Source organism: Haplochromis burtoni, unplaced genomic scaffold (genome assembly GCF_018398535.1).
Source record: "Haplochromis burtoni strain Fernald_Lab_line unplaced genomic scaffold, NCSU_Asbu1 Contig_378, whole genome shotgun sequence".
In the NCBI taxonomy this organism is placed as follows: Eukaryota; Metazoa; Chordata; class Actinopteri; order Cichliformes; family Cichlidae; genus Haplochromis; species Haplochromis burtoni.
In genome coordinates, this window is record NW_024582739.1 from 479058 (window position 1) to 499092 (window position 20035).

Here is a 20035-nt window from a genome sequence, read left to right on the forward strand (position 1 = left end):
AGCTTTAAATATTAATATATATGGTACCATGCAAAATATTATCAGATTATCAACAACACTGTATGCAGGCCTTGTAACACAAATGTTGATATTTGTTGGTCCACAGACTGACAAAAGTAGAAGGCCATGAATTAAATTTTAGAAATATTTTTATTTTTTGTTTCTAAAGTGTAAGCCTACTTATTTAAGCACTTCTAAAAGCTGTAACAGGAAGACAAAAAAAAAAAAGAATTTGGACCATTCGCTCCTTTTGTTCGTGCCGTCTGCAGAGTGACAGAAAACTATTTTCTGGACTGTTGGGCTGACAGCAGCCGGTTTAGCGGCTGTTGTGTTGGCTAATATGGCCTGTTAAGCTGATGATGTTATTGTCGCGGACACGGATAGGTTTCATCACACTCAGGCACGGCTGCTGTTGTTTTTGACTCTGACCAGTGACTATGCCTGGCTGCTGTTACCGTGCCTGGGGTGAGCAGGTTTTACTGTCGTCTTCAGGTAGTGTTGTATGTCACCATATCTGGCATGTTACCTTGCCTGTAGTTACCCCCGTGTTGTGTAAAACTCAGTCACTGATCCATGACAGGCTTAGCCGCAGCTTTGCGAGGATGCATGTAGACAGGGAGTTTAGTCATGCAGACGGCGTGTGCAAGTCTTTGAGTATCAGGATTAAAGAACATCGGTACTGATTGTAAGTTGTAGCATTACTATATGAGTTGTTGTTGTTTTTATTATTTATATTGTGTGCAGTCCAGAAGTCTTGAAATATATCTGTGGGATTTATTTATTTGTGCTGTTGTATTGAATCAATATGAATGGTTAAACAGGATCTCAGTAGACAGAGGAAATCCTGCCAGAATACTGTGTTTCTTGTACTGTGATCTCCTGCAATTCCTGTAATTAGGAGTGTAATTGGGTCAGCAAGTACACACAACCTCTGACTCAAACTCATCATTATTTCAGGTGTGTGGCCAATAAGGCAGGCCAGCATTGCAACTGCATCACAGTTAAACTGTTCTTACTCTTAACTTTCTGACATCTGTACACACGATCCCTCTTCACGCAGTCGAATGCTAATGAAGGGTGGATTGTTTTTCATCACAAGACAAGGGTGGGGTTGTTTTTTTTCCCAGCTTTAAATTAATTTAACAAATATCTATGGTCTTAATCAATAGACTATTAATATGTTCAAATATCCTTATTGACAGTAATGAACTACTGTTCATCTTGATTATGGGGATTTCCTCAAAGTTGTCAATATTGTGCATTTCAACTTAAGGTAAAAGGTTACTCCATTTCCATTATGTTGCCCTTGAAACGTAATACTACCACTCAGCAGGCCCATTTGGACACCGGAAAACTTTCCCTAGCGTTCATGTCCTCGGACTGAGAGCCAGCCAGTGGGTAAAGGAGCCAGCTTGAGCTCAGTGAGGCGAGACAGGAAGCCTGTGTATATGGAGGTTCACTGGATGAGTATAGATTTCTGGAGTGACCTAATACTAATGGACATAGTATTGACATCCACTGGGGGGTTCATACCTGAGAGTAACTGTTTCTTGATGTACAGTAAACCTTTCTGATTTAATATGGAGGATAGTTTTTTTTTCACCTTTTTTTTTTCACCTTTTTTGTTGTGAATTACAACAGTTTGATTGAATCGGTTGGATAAAAATGCTGCTACATGTTATTTTATTAATGCCGCATTGAACACTTGTTGGCCACCAGAGGGCAGACTGACATCAAAGCTGATAAAAGTGTATCACTGACACAGTAAGGTCAAGACCGTATTAAAAAGTAGGCATAGGTAATGCAGGTAATGCTGTATCAGTCACTTCCCTCTGTATAGATTTGGCAGATTTAAAATTTCTTAGGTGAATGTTTGTCTGTAGTTTCTCTTAGGAAAACTGCTTATAAATGCCAAACTTCAGTCTCCCACTTATCTATTTTTTCTATCTACTACTGTGACCAGATAGACTAAAGCCACACTAAGTCAACCACTTCAGCGTGCAATTCTAAAATGAAGGGGGGGAATCCAGCTTCACTAATGAGCAGTTTAAGTGTTTGGTTTAAAGATGATTTCTATGCAACTCTTTTAATTTGAGCGTTGCAGAAGTTTTTTGAAAGGGGAAAAAAACCAAGAATTTTATTTTTGTGTATATCAAATTTCTCCCATCGTTGGAAAAAATTGAAAAGCAGATCTCGGTGTAGTCATTGCTGTCCACCTCAGTCATGTAAAAACACTCTTTTAGATGTTTTGTTAATAGCAACAGATACCCACTAGGTGGTGGAGATGTTCCACTTTCATAGTGAAGCTGAACAGTAGCACAGATGCCTCTCATTGCACTTGATGTTATAATTCAGTCACTGAGCACAGTGAGAGCATCACTGTTTGCACTCCTACACTGCTGAACATTATGTCCAGCTAATGTCTGTTTAAAAAAATGTTTAAGCATAGCTTTGTATTAAAGCCAGAACAACAGATAACTAAAGCAATTTAAAAAGCCAGCCTATGATGAGGTATATCACAGTGCTGGCAGTAATGGTAATTTCTTTTCTTTTGCCTCAAAGCATTATAAGCCATTTATTTTTGATATCCAAACATTTGTGTCTCATTCTTAACCCACACACTCACTTATTTTCCTCTCATGCGCATGCACAAACCTTTTTGGTGATGAAAAGGCAAATCTGCACAGAGGCAGTCTAAACGCTTATTTTTGTTCTCAATTTCAGGGCATTGCGGCATGTGTATCAGCCCGGGCATCTGTGACGTTTTTCTTCAGGCAATCCCCTACTCAAGTTCTAAATTTAGCAACAGGCTCGTATCCACAGCTGCAGCTGGAGGGAGATGAACAGGCTGAAGATTAACCTGTTCATCAACTGTTTTACCTCAAGCACGCTGCCTCACAGACTCAATTCTTTGATGAGGGTCATGCTACAGTCACAGGGATAGCAGATGTTGTTTCGGTACTTGGAGTGATATGGATTTGGTTTCCAGTAGTGACCTCTCCAGTTCCTCTTTGAGCTATGCCCAGCTAGCCTAGTCTGACAGCTTGTCAAAATGTTCTAGTCAGAGATATAGCGTGGGCACAAGAAGTGAGAATGCCGGGGATTACACAATTGTCTTTTGCTTTGATTCATGTTATATTTTCATTTAATAGTCATTTATAGCAGCAAAACCCAGCTAAAGACCATAACTTGTGACATGTTAGTACATTATGTTTTTTTGAATATCTGGTATTGAAAGTTCTTCATTTAACAATACCATATTGCAACACAGTAAGGTCATCATATGGATTTTCAGCATTGCAGCTATCTAGTATGTAGGCTGTCGTAGATAATTACTCTTCTGTCTACTAATAACTGATTATCAGCTTTGTCAGTATAGATCCAACACAGTAACCAGCTGGTATTCAAAGACTTTGAGTGATTTATGCCACAACATAATGAGCTACTTTTATAGAATTACAAGCAGAATAAAAAGTTACCTCTATCAATAAAGGGAACAGCTGTGACCCAGGATATGGACTGTGACCACGAATTGAAAGGTCAGTGGGTCAGTCCCCACATGTTCAGTCTGAATGTCAACACGTCCTCAAAATATTGAAGCCCCTGTTGTCATTTGTTTGCGGGTGTGTGGTGTGAGAATAGAAGATAGTCCTGAGTGAATGTGGCTCGCTGTGTAAAACACCGTAGAATAGCTCTGTATAAAAGCTGTCAGTTTGAACTTTGATGTTTGTCAAGAGCAGCCTTAAATTAAGTAAGTGCAAGCCTTATCATTACCCTGTTGGACAATATTACTTTTATATAGCCTCTCTAGTTATTCACTATTTGTTAGAACATGTTTTGAATTGTTATTACAAGCAGGATTATTTTGACTGATTCCTTTCTAGTTGAGTACTCTCTCATTCCTAATAACACCGCCCCGTTACCAAGTAGTGACAAGAGATAGTCCTCATGGTTTTAGACACTTTAGGATGTAGTCATTTTGCACCCTTTTAAAAATTAAGAACAATATTTAGCACACAAATCCTAAACTGTTGAATTTCATATCTAAATAAAATGTTCTCATAGAACCACGACCATTTCTTCCTGGTAAATGTCTCACTCCAGGTCCATAGGCAGCTGGAATAATGATGGGTATAAGACTTAACATTTAGTAAGTGTTACATGCATATTTTTGTGTGCCTCTATGGTTTGGAAATGCTTAACCAAAAATGTTTTTCATTCAAAGGGTACCCTATCCTAGTAAAGACTGAAAGTTCACTGAAGCTTTTAGTACATTTCTGTGGTTTTGCGATTGCTGCAACTTTAATGCATGGGGACGTTTTCTGTTTCACGCCTGACTGACTTTTCAGAAACGCAGCAAAACTGGGTCCTCGTTTGCAGGTGTTGCGGTATTATAAAATGTAAATCTCAGCTTTGACAAAATTGTCAGCTTACTTTGTGTTTAATTAAACCTTCAGAGCACATTTCTTTGTGTTGCTTTATGCTAGGACACTTCCAGGCCTTTTCCACATATTTGTCATGGTTGTAGTAGCTAAAGGTATGTGACTATGCTTTGCTCTGTTGGTTTGTCTTTTGCTTTTTAGAACAGTTATTTAGTTTCTATATCCACTGCTGCCTTAGTCTACTTATTCAAGCCTATGGATTTGTAGTTTACCTCAGAATCTTGTAATTTTTCTTGTTTTCTGCTGATAATATTTAACATTTGTGTATATTGCGAGCTATCATGCACTATATTTTTAGTTTATTTTTATAGACTGAGCTCTCAGGCAGAGAAAGGTTTGGCCTGTCAGGATGCCAAGATTGGGGATTTACTAACAACTGTCTGATAATATTATACTGCTTTATGTTCTAGGGACACAGCCCATTCAGGGTCAGCAAATCAGCAGCCAAGAATAAAATACAAACAATCTGTTTCATAAGCTCAGTTTAACTCCTCAGCATTTGTGTGACAGGACCATCAAATGCTTAACTTTGAGTGGCATTTGCTCGAAAGCGATGGTCTTTGTTGGTCTTAAGATCTGTGGATTTTCAGAGATGTCACAGTGCTCGTAGATAACTTAAAATGGGTCTCCAGTCGCAGCCTGTTTTGCATTTTATATGTCAGTGGATTTTGTGGTATAATTTCAATGCACGTGTTAAATACATAAAATTTGCCAGGCAATTTCATCAGTATAGCTGCCGTTTGGAAGCAGAATGCTAGGCTCGAGTAGTACATCCTTCCATTGAAATGTGTGCAGTAGTGAATATTTCTGCCTAGCAACACTTGGCTATGTGAAGATTTCCTTAGGTATGACAAATGCACACAGGCAAGCGGGAAGATTTCCCATTGAACAGACCAGATTATTCTGCTTCCTCATCTCATCCCCTCTCTTGCCTTCTCTTTCCTACCAGATAGTGTGTAAATCAGCTATGTTTGGTTTAAGCACACCTTGTTACTCAAATTATGGGTTTGAAAGCCTCACATGGCTGTGGAATCGGTACTTGGTTTGTTTATTCCACAATATACTCCATCAGAAACGTGTTATTTTGTTTTCTAGACAAGTATACAACCCATTATACACATGAGCATTGTACATGAGATGCTAAAGTTACCATGTGCCATATTTAAAATATAATAACGTGTTTTCCTGCAGAGCATTTTTTTTAAATTTTAAATTTGAGCCACTATGACTATATTACATAAGAACAGGGATTTCCTGTCCTCTATTTTTTGATCGTCTTCTGCTCCGTTAGACGTGTCAGCGGGGACAGCTGAAATGACAACTCCTCCTGAGCCCAGCTGTCTGCGGGGAATCTGCCATGTTCACTGGAGAATTAAAAACTGCAGCACTCGTTGCTCGCAGATGTGACCATCGCTCTGCTGTTTCCCCAGGAAATCCCAGAATCGCCAAAGAGCTAGACCTAATTTTCTACATTTATTTGTATTTCTGTGATGGCTATTCCAAATCTCCAGTACATCTTTGTCACAGTTGAGTTCATTCAGACCATGAAACGGTAGAGAAAGAAAACAAAGTCTTGATGCTAATATAACACATAAAGAAATTGGAATACTGCTGTTTAATTACATCCTCATCATAGTGACTCAATTAGAAATGTTCAGACACAGCCTCGGGATGCATTAAGCTGTTAGAAAAGCATCTGTCGATCAACACTGTCAATCTGTCTGACCTCACTTCTCTTTCCATTAACTCTGTTAAGCCCTTTTACACTTACACACACACACACACACACACACACACACACACACACACACACACACACTTGGGGATGCTATACTTTTCACATGGTTACTCAAATCCTCACAAGTGTGTGGAGTTAAGTTACATATGATACAGGTGTGGCCATGAGCTGAGATCCCTGGTTAAGCTTCTGTAAATTAACAGTAAGATACTGAATGTGAATAGAAGAAGTCTGAGAAAGCATGAGATGAAACGCTTAAACTAGTTTTGACTTGATATTCTTAAGCTATATTCTGATTACCCATCTTGAAGGACTGGGTAATCAGAATATAGCTGGGTAACAACCCTGTTTAATTGTACGCTTAAAGGGAATCCTTATCTGTGTTGTAGTCCTTGTAGATGACTACAAAAAGCCTTTGCTTGCTAAACTAGCTTGGACGGATTAGGTCTATAGACTTGCTAGTTTACGTACCGATCTTGACTCGGCGCAGACTGTCTGCCCCTGAAAGCGAATTAGTGAAAGACTCCGTGTGACACTCACGCCAGTGACAAATGTCAATTTTGGAGGTTCCTTTCCCCTTTCAGCCGCCAAGGGCATTCTTTGTATTTTGTGCTCAGTGTGTGGAATTGATTTGGAGAGCCAGTGCCTATTTTTAGAGATAAGACTGCGGTTGTGCCGAAGAATCAGTGCTCACAACCGTACCCAACAGTACTTCTGTGGTCAGAGAAATTTCTGATGCTCCGTTCATTAAAGAAGTTGTCTTAGCTGCAGTATGTGTGCTATAGTTTGGAAGAAAGCAGTTGCCTGAGCTCCTGTACGGCCAGAACAGACTCCTGAGGCTTCATTATGGCATAGCAACATCGATGGGCCTAAGCCTCTTTCTGACCAAGGCTGTTGAGTTGAGCAGAACATAGTCAATAGTTTTGATTGTGTGTGTGTGTGTGTGTGTGGTCTTTTCCAAGTTTTAGTAATAAAGGACGTAAGACTGTAAGAAGTGGAATACATTTTTATAGCCGTTTGTGTGTATTTGCAGCTGTTACATGGTAAATTTGAAACTGAATGTTGTTCTTCAATCTTTTGTTTTCTTTGTCGTCTCTCGCCTGAAAAAAGGTGCTGTTATTGGTTTTGGCGAATTTTAGTCGACTGCAGTCGTGATCAGGGAAGCACACATGTTCTGCTCTGAACATTCAGCTTATCTCTCCTCTTCCTCCCCCACACACTGAATGAGGGCCGTAGCAGTCCTCTGCATTCACTCACTGTGATATTTTAGACGCTCAGTAGATTTTCTTTTTTTTCTTTTTTTTTGATATCCTCAAATCAGTCACTTAATCAAAGCGAGGAGATTAAGGCCCCCACACAAGAAAGGGCACTGTAATAAGATTTGCTCAGCACTGCTAACTAACAACCAACTACTGAGTCCAGATCTAACAGTAGGAACTTCAAAGGTTTTCAGGTGTTGTTTGGTTGTTTCCTTTAAGCATTAATCCAAAAGTAGCTCTTTACTCCTGCAGAACAGTTTAACACGGTTGGAGCCACCCTACTGTGTTCCTCCTAAACATATTGTCACTAATTAGCAATTTAACAGCCACACTCTAAGGCATTATGTGAAGATTAGAGTTACTTATTTTTAGTACATCATCTGTCACGACTGATTTATCTTGCAACAAACAATGAGTAGAAGTTAATTCATTACAAATGTTCTCTGTGATGAATGAGTACAAAGCAGTTAATGCTCAGGCCAGTTTTTGCTCGATAATGGTGCTGGCAAAAGAACCCCGATGAAAGTGTGCATGAAAGACTGCAGGAGATCCTGAAAGTGCACACATTTGTTCAAAATGACTTTGACTCGGAGTTCATTACCAAGCCAGTAGGCAGTGTGACCACTGCAGTGCAATTTGATGCGTCATCCAAGTGAAAACTTGAGTAATGAATTAAACACTGAGGTGGTTTATTAAGTTATGAGTAACTGATGAAGTCTTCCCCTTTGGCATTGTCTTGACTCTGCTGCAGAAGTGTTGCATGTTGAAAAAGTGGAACTAGGAAGTCTTTTTTTGTTTTTTTTCTGAAGAAAGGATTTACTTATCAGCTCTTCACTTGGCAGCAGTAGGTGTATACTCCTAAAATATCTGTCAGACATGCTCACAGCAATGCCTGCTAACATTTCTTAAAGAGAACAGTCATGTCATCATGCAGTGATTAGGTGTCAGTCATAGTTAATGATTTCTTTTTCTCTTCTCCTTCTCTCTGGGCTTTTGGTCCTTTTTTTGTTTTCCAGATATAGTCAGAAGGAATAAAACACATACTGCCAGTCTAAAGAAACTTGGCAGATGTGCCTGTGGCGAATTATTAAATCATAGTAAATGTGACAGGCGTGATTTATTGGATTGAACATATTTTTTGTTGGTGTATTTTTGTAACGGTTCGTAGATCCTGTTGTATTTGTTAATTAGAAAGCGTGGGTGTGTGTGGTGTCATTTTTAGTTTAGACATCTTACAGGTCTCTTAAAATGAACATTGAAAGTTGCAGTGTAGTTTTGGTGGTGGGAGTTGGGCAGTCTGCAGAAAATGGCAGGAGGTGCAGTAAGATAAATATGATTATAGAGGATTATATTGATTCCTTTTAAAAAAACGTGGATTTCTAGAATTGAATAAGTAAAGTGTTCCCACTAACTTCCTGTGACTCTGGGAGTTTAGTCAAGGTTCAGTGTACATGTAAAGGTTGATGAGAAGAAGAAGAAGAAGAAATAATAGAAATTTTATTTATGAGCGCCTTTCAAGTCACCCAAGGTCACTTTACAATAGGATAAAACACTTAGTAAAACAATGGCAGAATAAGAACAATAAAACAAAAGCACAAGATAAAATGAACAAACAGTGGATTCACAGTGAATATGCAGATTTGAACAGATGAGTTTTGAGTTGGGATTTAAACTGAGAGAGAACCAATGTTTCTTATTTCTGGGGGCAGAGAGTTCCACAGCCTGGGAGCAGAGCAGCTGAAAGCTCTGCTTCCCATGGTGGTGAGGCGGAAGGAAGGTACAGTAAGCTGGATAGAAGAAGAAGATCGAAGTGAACGGGCAGAACAGGTGGTGGTTAACAGGTCAGAAAGGTAAGGAGGAGCGAGGTTATGAATGGCCTTGAAGGTGAGCAGAAGAAGTTTGAAAATTATCTGGAATTTCACAGGGAGCCAGTGAAGTTCCTGAAGAACAGGGGTGATGTGCTGGTAGGAGGGGGCTCTGGTGATAATGCGAGCAGCAGAGTTCTGAACCAGTTGGAGCTCATGGAGGGATTTTTGGGGGAGACCATGCAAAAGAGAATTGCAGTAGTCAATACAGGTAACAAGACTATGGACAAAAATGGACCTAGACTGGGTGGAAAGAGAAGGAAGCAATCTGTTAATGTTACGTAGATGGAAGTAGGTAGAACGGGTGAGATTATTGATGTGAGATTTATAGGAAAGCGAACCGTCTAGAATGACACCCAGGCTCTTAGCCTGAGGAGAAGGGAAAACTGTGGAGTTATCGATGGTGAGTGAGAAATGGTTTGCCTTCAGAAGGTTGGATTTGGTGCCAATAAGGAGGCTCTCAGTTTTATCCTCATTGAGCTTTAGAAAATTAGAGGTAAACCAGGATTTTAACTCGGATAGACATTCTGACAGGGAGGAAGGTGGGAGGGAGGAATCAGGTTTGCAAGAGAGATATAACTAGGTGTCATCAGCAAAACAGTGAAACTGAAGATCAAATTTGTGGAAAATGGTACCTAGGGGGAGGATGTATATTATGAAGAGACTGTGTCTGACAGCGTAAGCTCGTGTTCCTGGCCTTTCCCAATTGTCAGTACCTTCTACATGTCACAACTCTTGGGAGTCCTGGAGTAGAGCAGCCTGGATTGTGGCATCATGTTTCTACCACAGTGGTGGCAAATGCATAAACCATACCCTGTGCTAAAGCGGTGTCTTGGTGTATTCATCTGCTCTGTTAAAAATGAGCAGACATTGATGGTGAAGGGAATGTCCCCAAATCTCTTCCCTGTCACCCTGACATTGAGTATGATTAGTATTTTGTCACTAGAAGGTCCCTCTATACTTCTCACTGTCTTTGTGGCAGGAAGGAGCATTCACAGAAGGTCATTTGTAGCTTGTTTTCTCTGCTTTCTGTCCACCGTGTGAAACTTAAATCAGATTTCAGTTCAATTAGACCACCTTTTCCCCCTCAGGGCTCTATTTAAGTCTAGTAGACCAAAAGGTCGCCAATCTAAGAATAGAGCTGTCAGTTAGCAGCAGCCTGTTTGCTGGATTCCTTTGATGGAGGGTTTCTTCGTTGACTGCTTTACTATACGTGTCTGCTACTGATGGCATCTCTTTTAATTATCTCCTTGGCACACTCGCTGATCCACTCAGATAAGCTTCAGTATTATATTACTGAGAGTGTGCTTCCCATCTACTGTCTCACCAAGCTGCAGTCAATGTGCTGTTTACTTTTCAACCTGCAACCATTATCGTGTTTCTACTGTTCACTCTTGCATGTTCCTCCTCCGTTCACCTGAGTGTGCCTGTTACTGTTAATCAGATCAGTTTCTAATACGTGGTGAATATAGATGAATTGATGACGTTTTGTTGTACTTAATCAGTTCATTCTTGATCAAGCTGAATTTGCTCGGTTGAAATCGAAAAGTTACAGCAGTACACGGCTATGTGCGTCACATGCCCGTCTTATATTGTCATAGATAAAGTTGCATAATGAATGTTTCATGGGCAGTTGAACAGACCCACGTGAGAAACCCCTTTTCTGGGGCCATAGGCAATGCATAGTCTTGAGCATTCATCCTTCCTTTTTTTCTCCTGACAGAATAACTAAATGAAATCACACTGCAGGGCAACAGACGACAGATAGAGAGGAGCACAAAAATGCACCACCCTGTCTTTGTAGAGCTGCTGTAAACACAAGATTTCAGTGCATTGCTCTCTCACTCTGCCGTGGCTCTCTGAATATTCCTCCTCTTAGCTTCTCTTCATATCCCTCCCACCACAGCCCCCACCCCCCCTCGCTCTCTCTCTCGCTCTCTCACTCTCTCTCTCTCCCCTTCCATCTCTCTCCTGTGTGCACCGTGCTGCTTTATGCTCAGCACAGGGCATACAGATGTAAGTTTAATCCAGGCAACAGTGAGAGGTGAATATGAGGTTGCCCTTTTACTAACATGCAGTAGTATTGAGTCGAATATGCATCAGCCAGCGTAATTGCCGAGGCGGACCTAGAAGGAGAGATGAAAACCTCCTGGATCTGTGTGTCGTGTTTTATTCTTTCAATCTCTCTGTGTGGATCTACGCGTTGCTACTCTTAAAGCTTGGCACCAAGAGGTGCAATCTTTAGCACTAAGCTCAGTTTTAAAAAGGAAATTCTAAGACTCTGAATCTGCCTGCAAGCTTCTGATTAATAGAAAAAGCAAGAAGAAGACACCCGAGACAATCGAGGAAAAACTTAGTGGAGAATCAGCGTTTTTCTCTTTTTCTCTTTTTTTCTTTTTTCTTTTTTTTGTTAATTTTATTATTACTTTAAAAGAAATTGTTGCTTTATCCACTGCATTGTGTCAGACTTGAGTTTCATGTCTAAAGTCTGCAGTGACTGCAGGTTTCTATAATGTTTTGCTTGAATTTGGACTTCGTTTGCCAGGACTTTATTTTCACCTGATCAGCAATCCATCACCATTTTCACACATTTCCTTTGCCCTCCCACCTCTTGTACCTTTTGTTTTTGTTTTTTCTGCAACATTTTGTGCTGGACAGTCACTCTAGAGACTAGGCAGTGATTTCTTGCAGAGGCGCAGTGTGAAGCTCGATTCTTGTGAGTGAACAGTCTCACATTCCCAAGAGGATCCTTGGGCTCTGCACCTCTTGGTGTTTTCCTCTCCTTATTCATAAAGAGGAGAGTTTAATTAAGGAATCTGCAGTTGGGACAGTCGGCCAGAAGCCAGAATGCAGGTGTCATTAGTGTGCACGGATCATCGTGGAGGGGTAAGCCGCAACACGGAGGACCGGCTAAATCGACAGAATGCCAACAGCCCCAGCACAGGCACCCGCAGCAAGTTCAGAGCAGTGGCGATGGTGGCTCGGAGTCTTGGACAACTCTCTGTGCAGAGTGTGCCTTCCTCCAGCGAGCAAAGTGTGAAGACTGGCATGAAGTATAGGTAGGGCATGTCTTAACAGATTTGCATCTGGCTAAATACCAAAACTTCAAGACATTCAGCATTTAAATTGCCACATCCAATCAAAGCAGATTTTGAATGATGGTGGCTGTCAAATTCTGTGACTCCACCAAGACTACTTCACCAAAAATGGATGTATTGTTTTCCCCCTTGATGTGCTAATTTGTTTTTGTTATTCCTTTCCGATTGATGACACCTGCCATGAGTAAGTTATCAAAATCAGTTATTGAAATTTACCCAAAACTTTAACTATTGAGCAATGAAGAAAGATTGTAGTTTTAACTGATTTTATTTCTATTTAAGATATACTGGAATACTCCCTCTGTAGTTAATTACTAGTACTTTCTAGTATTATCTCTAGTGCACTACTTAATACTTAAAACTACTTAAAACAATAATATGGTAGTTCCATAAGTATCACTGCAGATTGCTTTTAACTTGGTGTAACTAGGTTGATTGTATTTCAATTCACAAACTAAATAAACTGATGCCAGTTGTCAATTGTTATGGAAAGAGCATGCTAATGGAAATTGCCATTGACATCATTGAAAAATATTAACACGTTGCATTTTGGGTTCTGTCTGCAACATTATAAATGTTAATAAAATACTGCATTGAATTTTATTCCACCTCCCCAGACAGCTGATTACTGATTATGTGCTGGTAAAATAGCTTCTTCTGTCACTTAAGGCAAATTATTTAACCTGTGTAGTGGACATGAAGACTGATGACTGTTTGTTATCTAACACAGGACATACTTACCATTTAAGCAAAGGTTTTCCTTTGGAAATGCCTTTAAATTAAAATGCAAATGTGTTCTACATGTGCAGTGAAACGTTCAGATTAGTCCAGCTTTGACAAAAGGGCTGAAAAAGCAGCAGAATAATAGTAAATGTGGAATTGCTTTAAATGCATATTGAAGCACTGAGGGTAAAAGAGTGAATGGCAAATTGAACCATAGTACAGAACAAAGAATTCTGCATGCATCAGTGAGAAAAAGCAGTTCACCTTTCTTTTCAGCACCGTGAGGTGCAGCGCATCATGTACTGCAGCAATCTGGTCATTAATGCAGTGGATCCACTTTGCATAGGACAGTTGATTCAGTCTTATTTTTCAGTAATGACTCTCTCTGTATATTTTCCCACATGTGACTCAAAGATGATCAAAGGTTGATAAGCTTATTTAAAAGGCCTGCAAGAAAAAGCAAGAAAATTTAAGAGCCGTATGAAAATTTAAAGAAACATTTTATCCATTTTAAATAGCAAGTTGCTGTTGTCTGCTATATATAAGCACCGACTAATGTACTTTCTTCATGTTTGTAGTCTTGTGTTGCAAAGGTATACTCTCTCTTTTTAAATGTTTTGTTTTTTTTTAGGTACAGTGATTAAAAATTTAGTCAAATACTTTTTTTGACTCAAGCCACGTTTGGTACGATACATGGATGTTTGATTTTTTGCAGGACAATATAGGAAAGTAAACAATACCCTATCAAGAACATATTTTTCAATTCTGATCATTTTATTAGTATAATAACATCTTGAAGCTCAAATCTAAAGGCAAGAAAAACTGAAGGTAATGTTGTGTCAGTCAGTTTACATTTTCATTAAGAAATGTGAAGTGTGATTGTTGACTGACAACATGGAGAGCTGTTTGGAGGCAACACATCTATCCTCAGTACTGTTTTCAGAAGCCACATCACAATCCTTTGCATCTAATTTGCTAGCGGCAGCCTCGTCGTCTTGGCGTCATTATTGAGGCTAATGACAGTGAATGAGTAAAATCATTTTCAGCTCAGGGGGCCAGTGGCTGTTTGTGTTCTTGTCTTCCTCATTGTAGTCCAAACTACATAACAGGCTCGGTGTTTGTGAACCAGACCCATATCTGATGTAAACTGAAGGTAATGCAGGTCTAAATGTAGCATGAGGCTCAAAGAATCATGGACTGAGGCTACAGCATAGTGTTTGTGGTTTTGTTTTGAAGAGATGCGACTGAAAGGGAAGGAAGGAAGAGAGTGAAAGCAAGAAAGGGAGATTGCTAAGGTTAATGCTGGTGTAGGCCCTTTGCCCACGAGGAAGTACAGTTGGCTGGAGTGATCTGTGCTCATGTCACTTTGAAACATGCCTCTTGGAGGTGAAGCTTGCAAGCCCTTTAACATGGCCTTGCATTTTGCTTTTTATCCTTAAGCATTTTCTCCTCTCTGTTAAAGGAAGATTGAATTTTTCATTATGCTGATTTGACAGCTGAAGAGGTTGGTGGTTTTATAACTGTGGCCCAAAAAGAATACAGTTAAAGCTGCCTTATCCACCCAAGAAAACTTCCCCGAGTATCCTCACTGCAGAATAGCAGTGTGAAATTCACATTAGCTTCATTTGCATGCTGTCCTCTCGTTTCCTTGAATGGCAACTTTGGACCAAGATGGTATTTGTTTGTGGGCAGGGATGCAGGTTGAGGAGTGACCTCTCCCCACAAGGCCAAGAAAATCATCAAAGTGAGTGTCTCCTTCCTCCGGGATGGAGGGATTGCAGCGGTTTTATTGTGCTGCCTGTAGTTCTGAAATGAGACACTTTGTCTGTCTGGTTAAAATAATCAGGCGGGACTGTGAGAGCCTGCACCTCTTCTAAGGAATGATTAAATGCCTACAGTCAGGACTGAATTAATGACGCACACAAAATGGCTTGTGATTATGTAAAGTAGCTCTTCTCGAGGAATGGAAGAATATCTGTGAGACTGGGCAGGCAGTGCAGGTGGAGAGTCAATCCCATAAGATCCCTGCCATTCACAGTCCACTATCAGCTCCTCACTCAGTCACCCAAACCCTGGCTGACTCGCCTTCAAAAGAGATAGTTTTACATCCCACTATGTTGCAAATAAACTGCTGCAAAGTAATGCTGAGGTAAATGGGTTTCTGAATGTATCGCTTTTCCGCTGGGCTGCCATTTTTGTGCTTTGTGCAGTCAAACTGTAAGAATTCATCTTAAACCGTTGCGCTCTAGAGAGATATATTTCTAAGCATACTCTTTGTTCTTTGCCACAGTCCGCATCAGCTACAAAACACTTATGCTGTGTTGCACTCGGTGTCGTTTACTGCATAGGCCATGTAAATCGGAGCTGACTCATCTCCTCCCCTGGTGTAAATCTACAAGTAATTCGCCTTAGCCCAAACTGTCAGTAGGATTCCTCGCACGTCTGGAGGTCCACTTTTAGTTGTAAAGTTGACAGTGAATCCCAGCCAAAGTAAATAACTACTGGCAGTGTTGTGTAAGCGAATGGCATTTAAATCCCACAATTGCGTTGTGTGAAATTGTCATTATCGATAATGGAAAAAAGAAAAAGCTTGGAGCCTGGAAGCCTGGGGGTGTCTTTGTTTAGTGCACCTTGAAGTCACTTAATGTAGCAGATGGCAGAGATACTGTTACAAAAAGCGAAATGTGAGTCGAGTGTCAATTTTCCGAGTTCTGAAAATGAAACATTTACACACTAATTATCACCATACAGCTTTAATGTTATTAGCTGTGACTGTAAGATTGAAGATGCATCCGCGGTGCTCGTTTCTGGCAACATTTTAGTCTGTGTAAGGATTTTTTTATTTTATTTTATTTTTTTTAAAGAATAATGAGTATGAGTGTTTCTTTTTTCCACTATTTCACTACACAAATACCACACCATGCATCGCTACGGCTCGGGTGACAAAAGCTGTGGGTGTGAGATTTGGGGCGTCGTGAGTGTGGGAGCCTGCTGGGACGTTTTCCTGCCTTCTGAGGGCTCTCGTCATCAGGGAACCAGCTTTCCACAGCCTGCACTCCCCCTTAAAATATGAATCATAAATAAGCCGTGGTGGTTGAACAGAACAAACATGCAGCAGTACAGTTTGGCTACTCTGAGGTAAATACTAAGCATAATCCACAGTACAGATTCGAGGCCACAGTAGCCACTTAGGTACCATCTTAAATGTGTACAGAACATTCGCCATCTGTTTGCTCTGGGCATGTGGGGAGAAACTGCCAAAGAGTGGCATGGTTCATTTATTGATGTACTCTCACATTTCAGTGTATGTACCAAGGTTTTGACTGTATCGGTGCACAGGAGAGTGAGTAAGCTTGGGCGGTGGGGGGTTTGTTGTAAGATATTTAGCCTATGTATCTGTAAGCGTGTCTTCATGTAAGCTGCTCTTTATTTGCCTCACTGATAGAGTTTAATTAGAGCCTCTGTGTGCGTGTCCTAGCTCCACTCATTTTCTCTGCATGTTATTTTCATAAATGCACTAGAAATAGCTTAGATTTATTAATTCTGGTGTACACTGCCAAGAAGAGGTAGTGTGCAACAGAATAGATTAGCATTAAAGTGTGGATGTCTTCTACTGTTTCCTGAAGTATGTTTGCAGTGATTTTTATAACTCCTTTCATTGTATTATTTTTTTTTTTTTTAGCCTGAAAGGTTAAGCATAACTGTAGGGCATAGTATAATACAGATTTAGTAAAAAGTGTGATTATATTCAGTATGTACATAGTGTTTTTAAGATTATAGATTAGCTTCCATAGCTGGCTGTTAGTGTGGATACAGTAAGGAGACGGTTTATATTTCCAAATTAAAAATCAACGGACTTGCCGTGGCAGTGAAACGGCATTTAATCTCGTGTTCTGGATTAGAAACATTGGAACTGCATCTTATGTAATATGTAAAAAAAACAAAAAAAAAACAACCAAACAAAAGTATTTCAAATATGAGGATCCAGTACAGCACAAGGCTAGAGCTTTAGCTTACCCAGCATGATGCTTAGTCATGTGTATTATGAATATTTAACCTCAACATTTTTTATTTTTTATTATTATTTTTTTTAATTAGCCAGATGGTATGTGCCTGCTCCTAATTGACACAGCACCCAGTGTAATCTCCTTCTTATCAGCAACATCTTTTACCAGCGTGTTTTTAAAACCTCTGATTACAGTTTGACAGTCATTTGTTTACATTAATGATTCATCTCTTTTGCTTCTGTAAAATGTCAAATTTGTGAAAAATATGTCAGTTTTCCACATTTAAAACCCGAACATATTCAGTTTACAGTCATAGACGTCTAAGCTATACAAGTGAAATTTTAAAAAATGAGCCATTGTTACAAAGAAAACCATCATATTTATCTTTATATGCTCACTTTGAGTCAGATGTCAGTGGCACACTTCAGAAAAAAACATTTGTGGCACAGTTTGACTTCCTCTTGTGTGGAAACTGATTAGAACTGTGTGCTAATTTTTGGAATACAGATGTTTATTCTGCCTGTTCAAAAACTTGTTTAAAACTACAAATTATGTAATTATTTATTAATTAAATGTCAAACTTTATTCATGTTTGATTTCTCTGAGAAGTCAGAAAACCTCTAAAATTAATGTTTCTGTTCAGGAATGCAAGGAAATGAATGCAATTTGGCATCCTAATTAAAACATATTGTTTTTCCTTTTTTCCCCCTCTTGCTCTTATGGAAAATGGTAAATGTGAAAATTCTTGGATAACAACAATAATTATATTTTAGCATTAAATATGTAATTTAAAGTTGAAGACCTTGTGCATACTGGTAGATTAACCATTACAGAAACATAAAAAGTGATTTTGGTCACTGTATTACTGTTAATTTTGTGTTAAATGGGTGGTGGTCTAATAAATTTGTTAAGCACCGTATGTTATAATGTTTGAAAAATTACTGTGGGTTACAGGCCAGTTTGGCACCCAGATTCATTTGTCCACAAGTTGTTGTTGAAACACTTATAGCTCCAAAATGTATGTCATTCAGCATTGTTGGTGCCTTCACAGATGTTCAAGTTCACTATGCCAAATGCATTAATGAACCCCTGCTCATTAATGGTTGCTGTTTTTGAACTATGCATTATAGTTAGAATACATAATTTAAAGCAAATAATAATAATATTTTGATCAAATGCTTTCCACCTGTTGAGTTTTGCATTTGATGACACATTGACAAACTTTGTTCACAGATAATGGGTTTCAGAGTGATTCCTGAGCCAAAGTAGTGATTTCCAATGCAGATTGTCAGTTTTAATGCAGTGCCAGCTGAATTTGCATTTACACGTTTCAACTCCTCGAGAAACAGTGTTGTAGCTGCAACAACAGAATTTAGGCTTTTAGTTCTCAAAACGGGACCGATTGTCTGTGAGACATCTTTTAATCATCGATTTATCAAATAATTGTTGTAGGTGTGTTTGTGATTTAATCTTAGGTTAAGTTGAGAAGTTATTACTTTTAACAAATGTTAAAATGTTAAATTCGGGGATGGCTCAAAGGCCGATACTGCTACACTTGAGTATCTGGTGATACCTAATACCATTGTTTCCCCTCTCTTAAACAACGAATCTGTTAATAATGCATTTGTCAATGACTGAGCTCACATATCAGCTGTGAAACCAATCATGGCAACTTTTTCCAAGGATCAGCTGTGATTAAAGAGACTTTTGTTACTCGTCTACGCTATGCTGTAATTTGGGATAATGGGTTGTTTTGGATTATGCTTTTTCTTCACTGATATCTAATCCCAGAATCGCAGCTGGTATCAGACCAATATTGGTTCTGAGTACAGCTTAGTATGATATTAAAAACACAGTATACAGTATGAACCATTGCTTGGACTTGGAATACCCCGCAGGTTCTGCTAAGCTCCCATTTGCTACTCTCCAGCACAAAGCAGAAGAGTTTCCATTCCTGTAGGCACGGGCAGATTTATCCCCAGACAAGAACCTCTGAAAATGCCTGAGTTGGATGAAAACAAATTCAGCCTTGGGAAAACCCTCTGAGCCAACAATCTGTTTAGGTCCAAGAAGAAAATAAACTGCCATTGACAGCTGTCTTAAAGTGCTTCACTGCCACTGGCTCTGTGTTTTTGGCTGTGGTGTGTAGATGTTTTCTATGCACAATATTAAATCAAATTTGACATCTTCTCAGGCTGCTGACAAACACGGCACTACAAGCAAACAGAATACAGTGTTAAACAGAATACATTCAACAAAGGAAGTTAACTCCATAAAAATGGCATAATATAATAAAATTGCAACTTCAACCTAAAAACAAATTGCATTTTTGACAGTTGGAGGAAACCCCGTGTTGGTTGCAGTTAATGTCATAAATCTTCTTTTATTTTCTTGAGAACACACTAATTTTGCCTCGGCCACACGCATGGATAGTAAATACTCAAGTATTGCACCACTCATTGTACTGTTGTATGAAGACTTAAATTCATATTTAGCTGGGACGTCTATCCTGACCTGTTGTATATGTGTTTTGCATGTAGATGGAAGGATATGCTTACGGTAAGGTGGTTATTAAAAAGTTACATGATGGAGTGATGGGTCAAAGATTGAGATTTGTAACGTAGATCTCTACTGTTGTCTGCTTCATGGTGCCTATATTTAAAAAATGTGCATGCTTTTAGAGAGCGTGGGGAAATTGAGTGCTGTGCTAAGCTTTTTAGCTTCATTATAAGCGACACCTATGAGAAGTTTGATGTTGATTTTCTCATTTTTCTTTTAGATCAAAAATAGATTTAGCATATTGGCTAAAATGTCAGAATATTTATGTTAATTTTTTTTTTTTTTTTTTTTTTTGTTCCTGAGAAAAATAAAAACTCTCCCTCACAAATCCGTCTTTGGCTTTT

General features: G+C 39.3%; 1 protein-coding gene across 7 annotated transcripts in view; it reads left to right on the forward strand.

The window, feature by feature from the left end:
* The window catches only part of kcnab2a (potassium voltage-gated channel subfamily A regulatory beta subunit 2a), a 96284-nt gene that overhangs the window by 44570 nt on the left and 31679 nt on the right, over positions 1-20035 (forward strand). The window contains exon 1 of one of the 7 annotated variants that reach the window (XM_005943628.2): positions 9441-12363. The exons of the other annotated variants lie outside the window; for them this stretch is intronic. Coding sequence (XP_005943690.1) covers positions 12152-12363 — 212 coding nt within the window. The 5' untranslated portion in view covers positions 9441-12151. Of the gene's footprint in view, positions 1-9440; positions 12364-20035 lie in introns of those variants that run through there. 7 annotated transcript variants of the gene reach the window in all.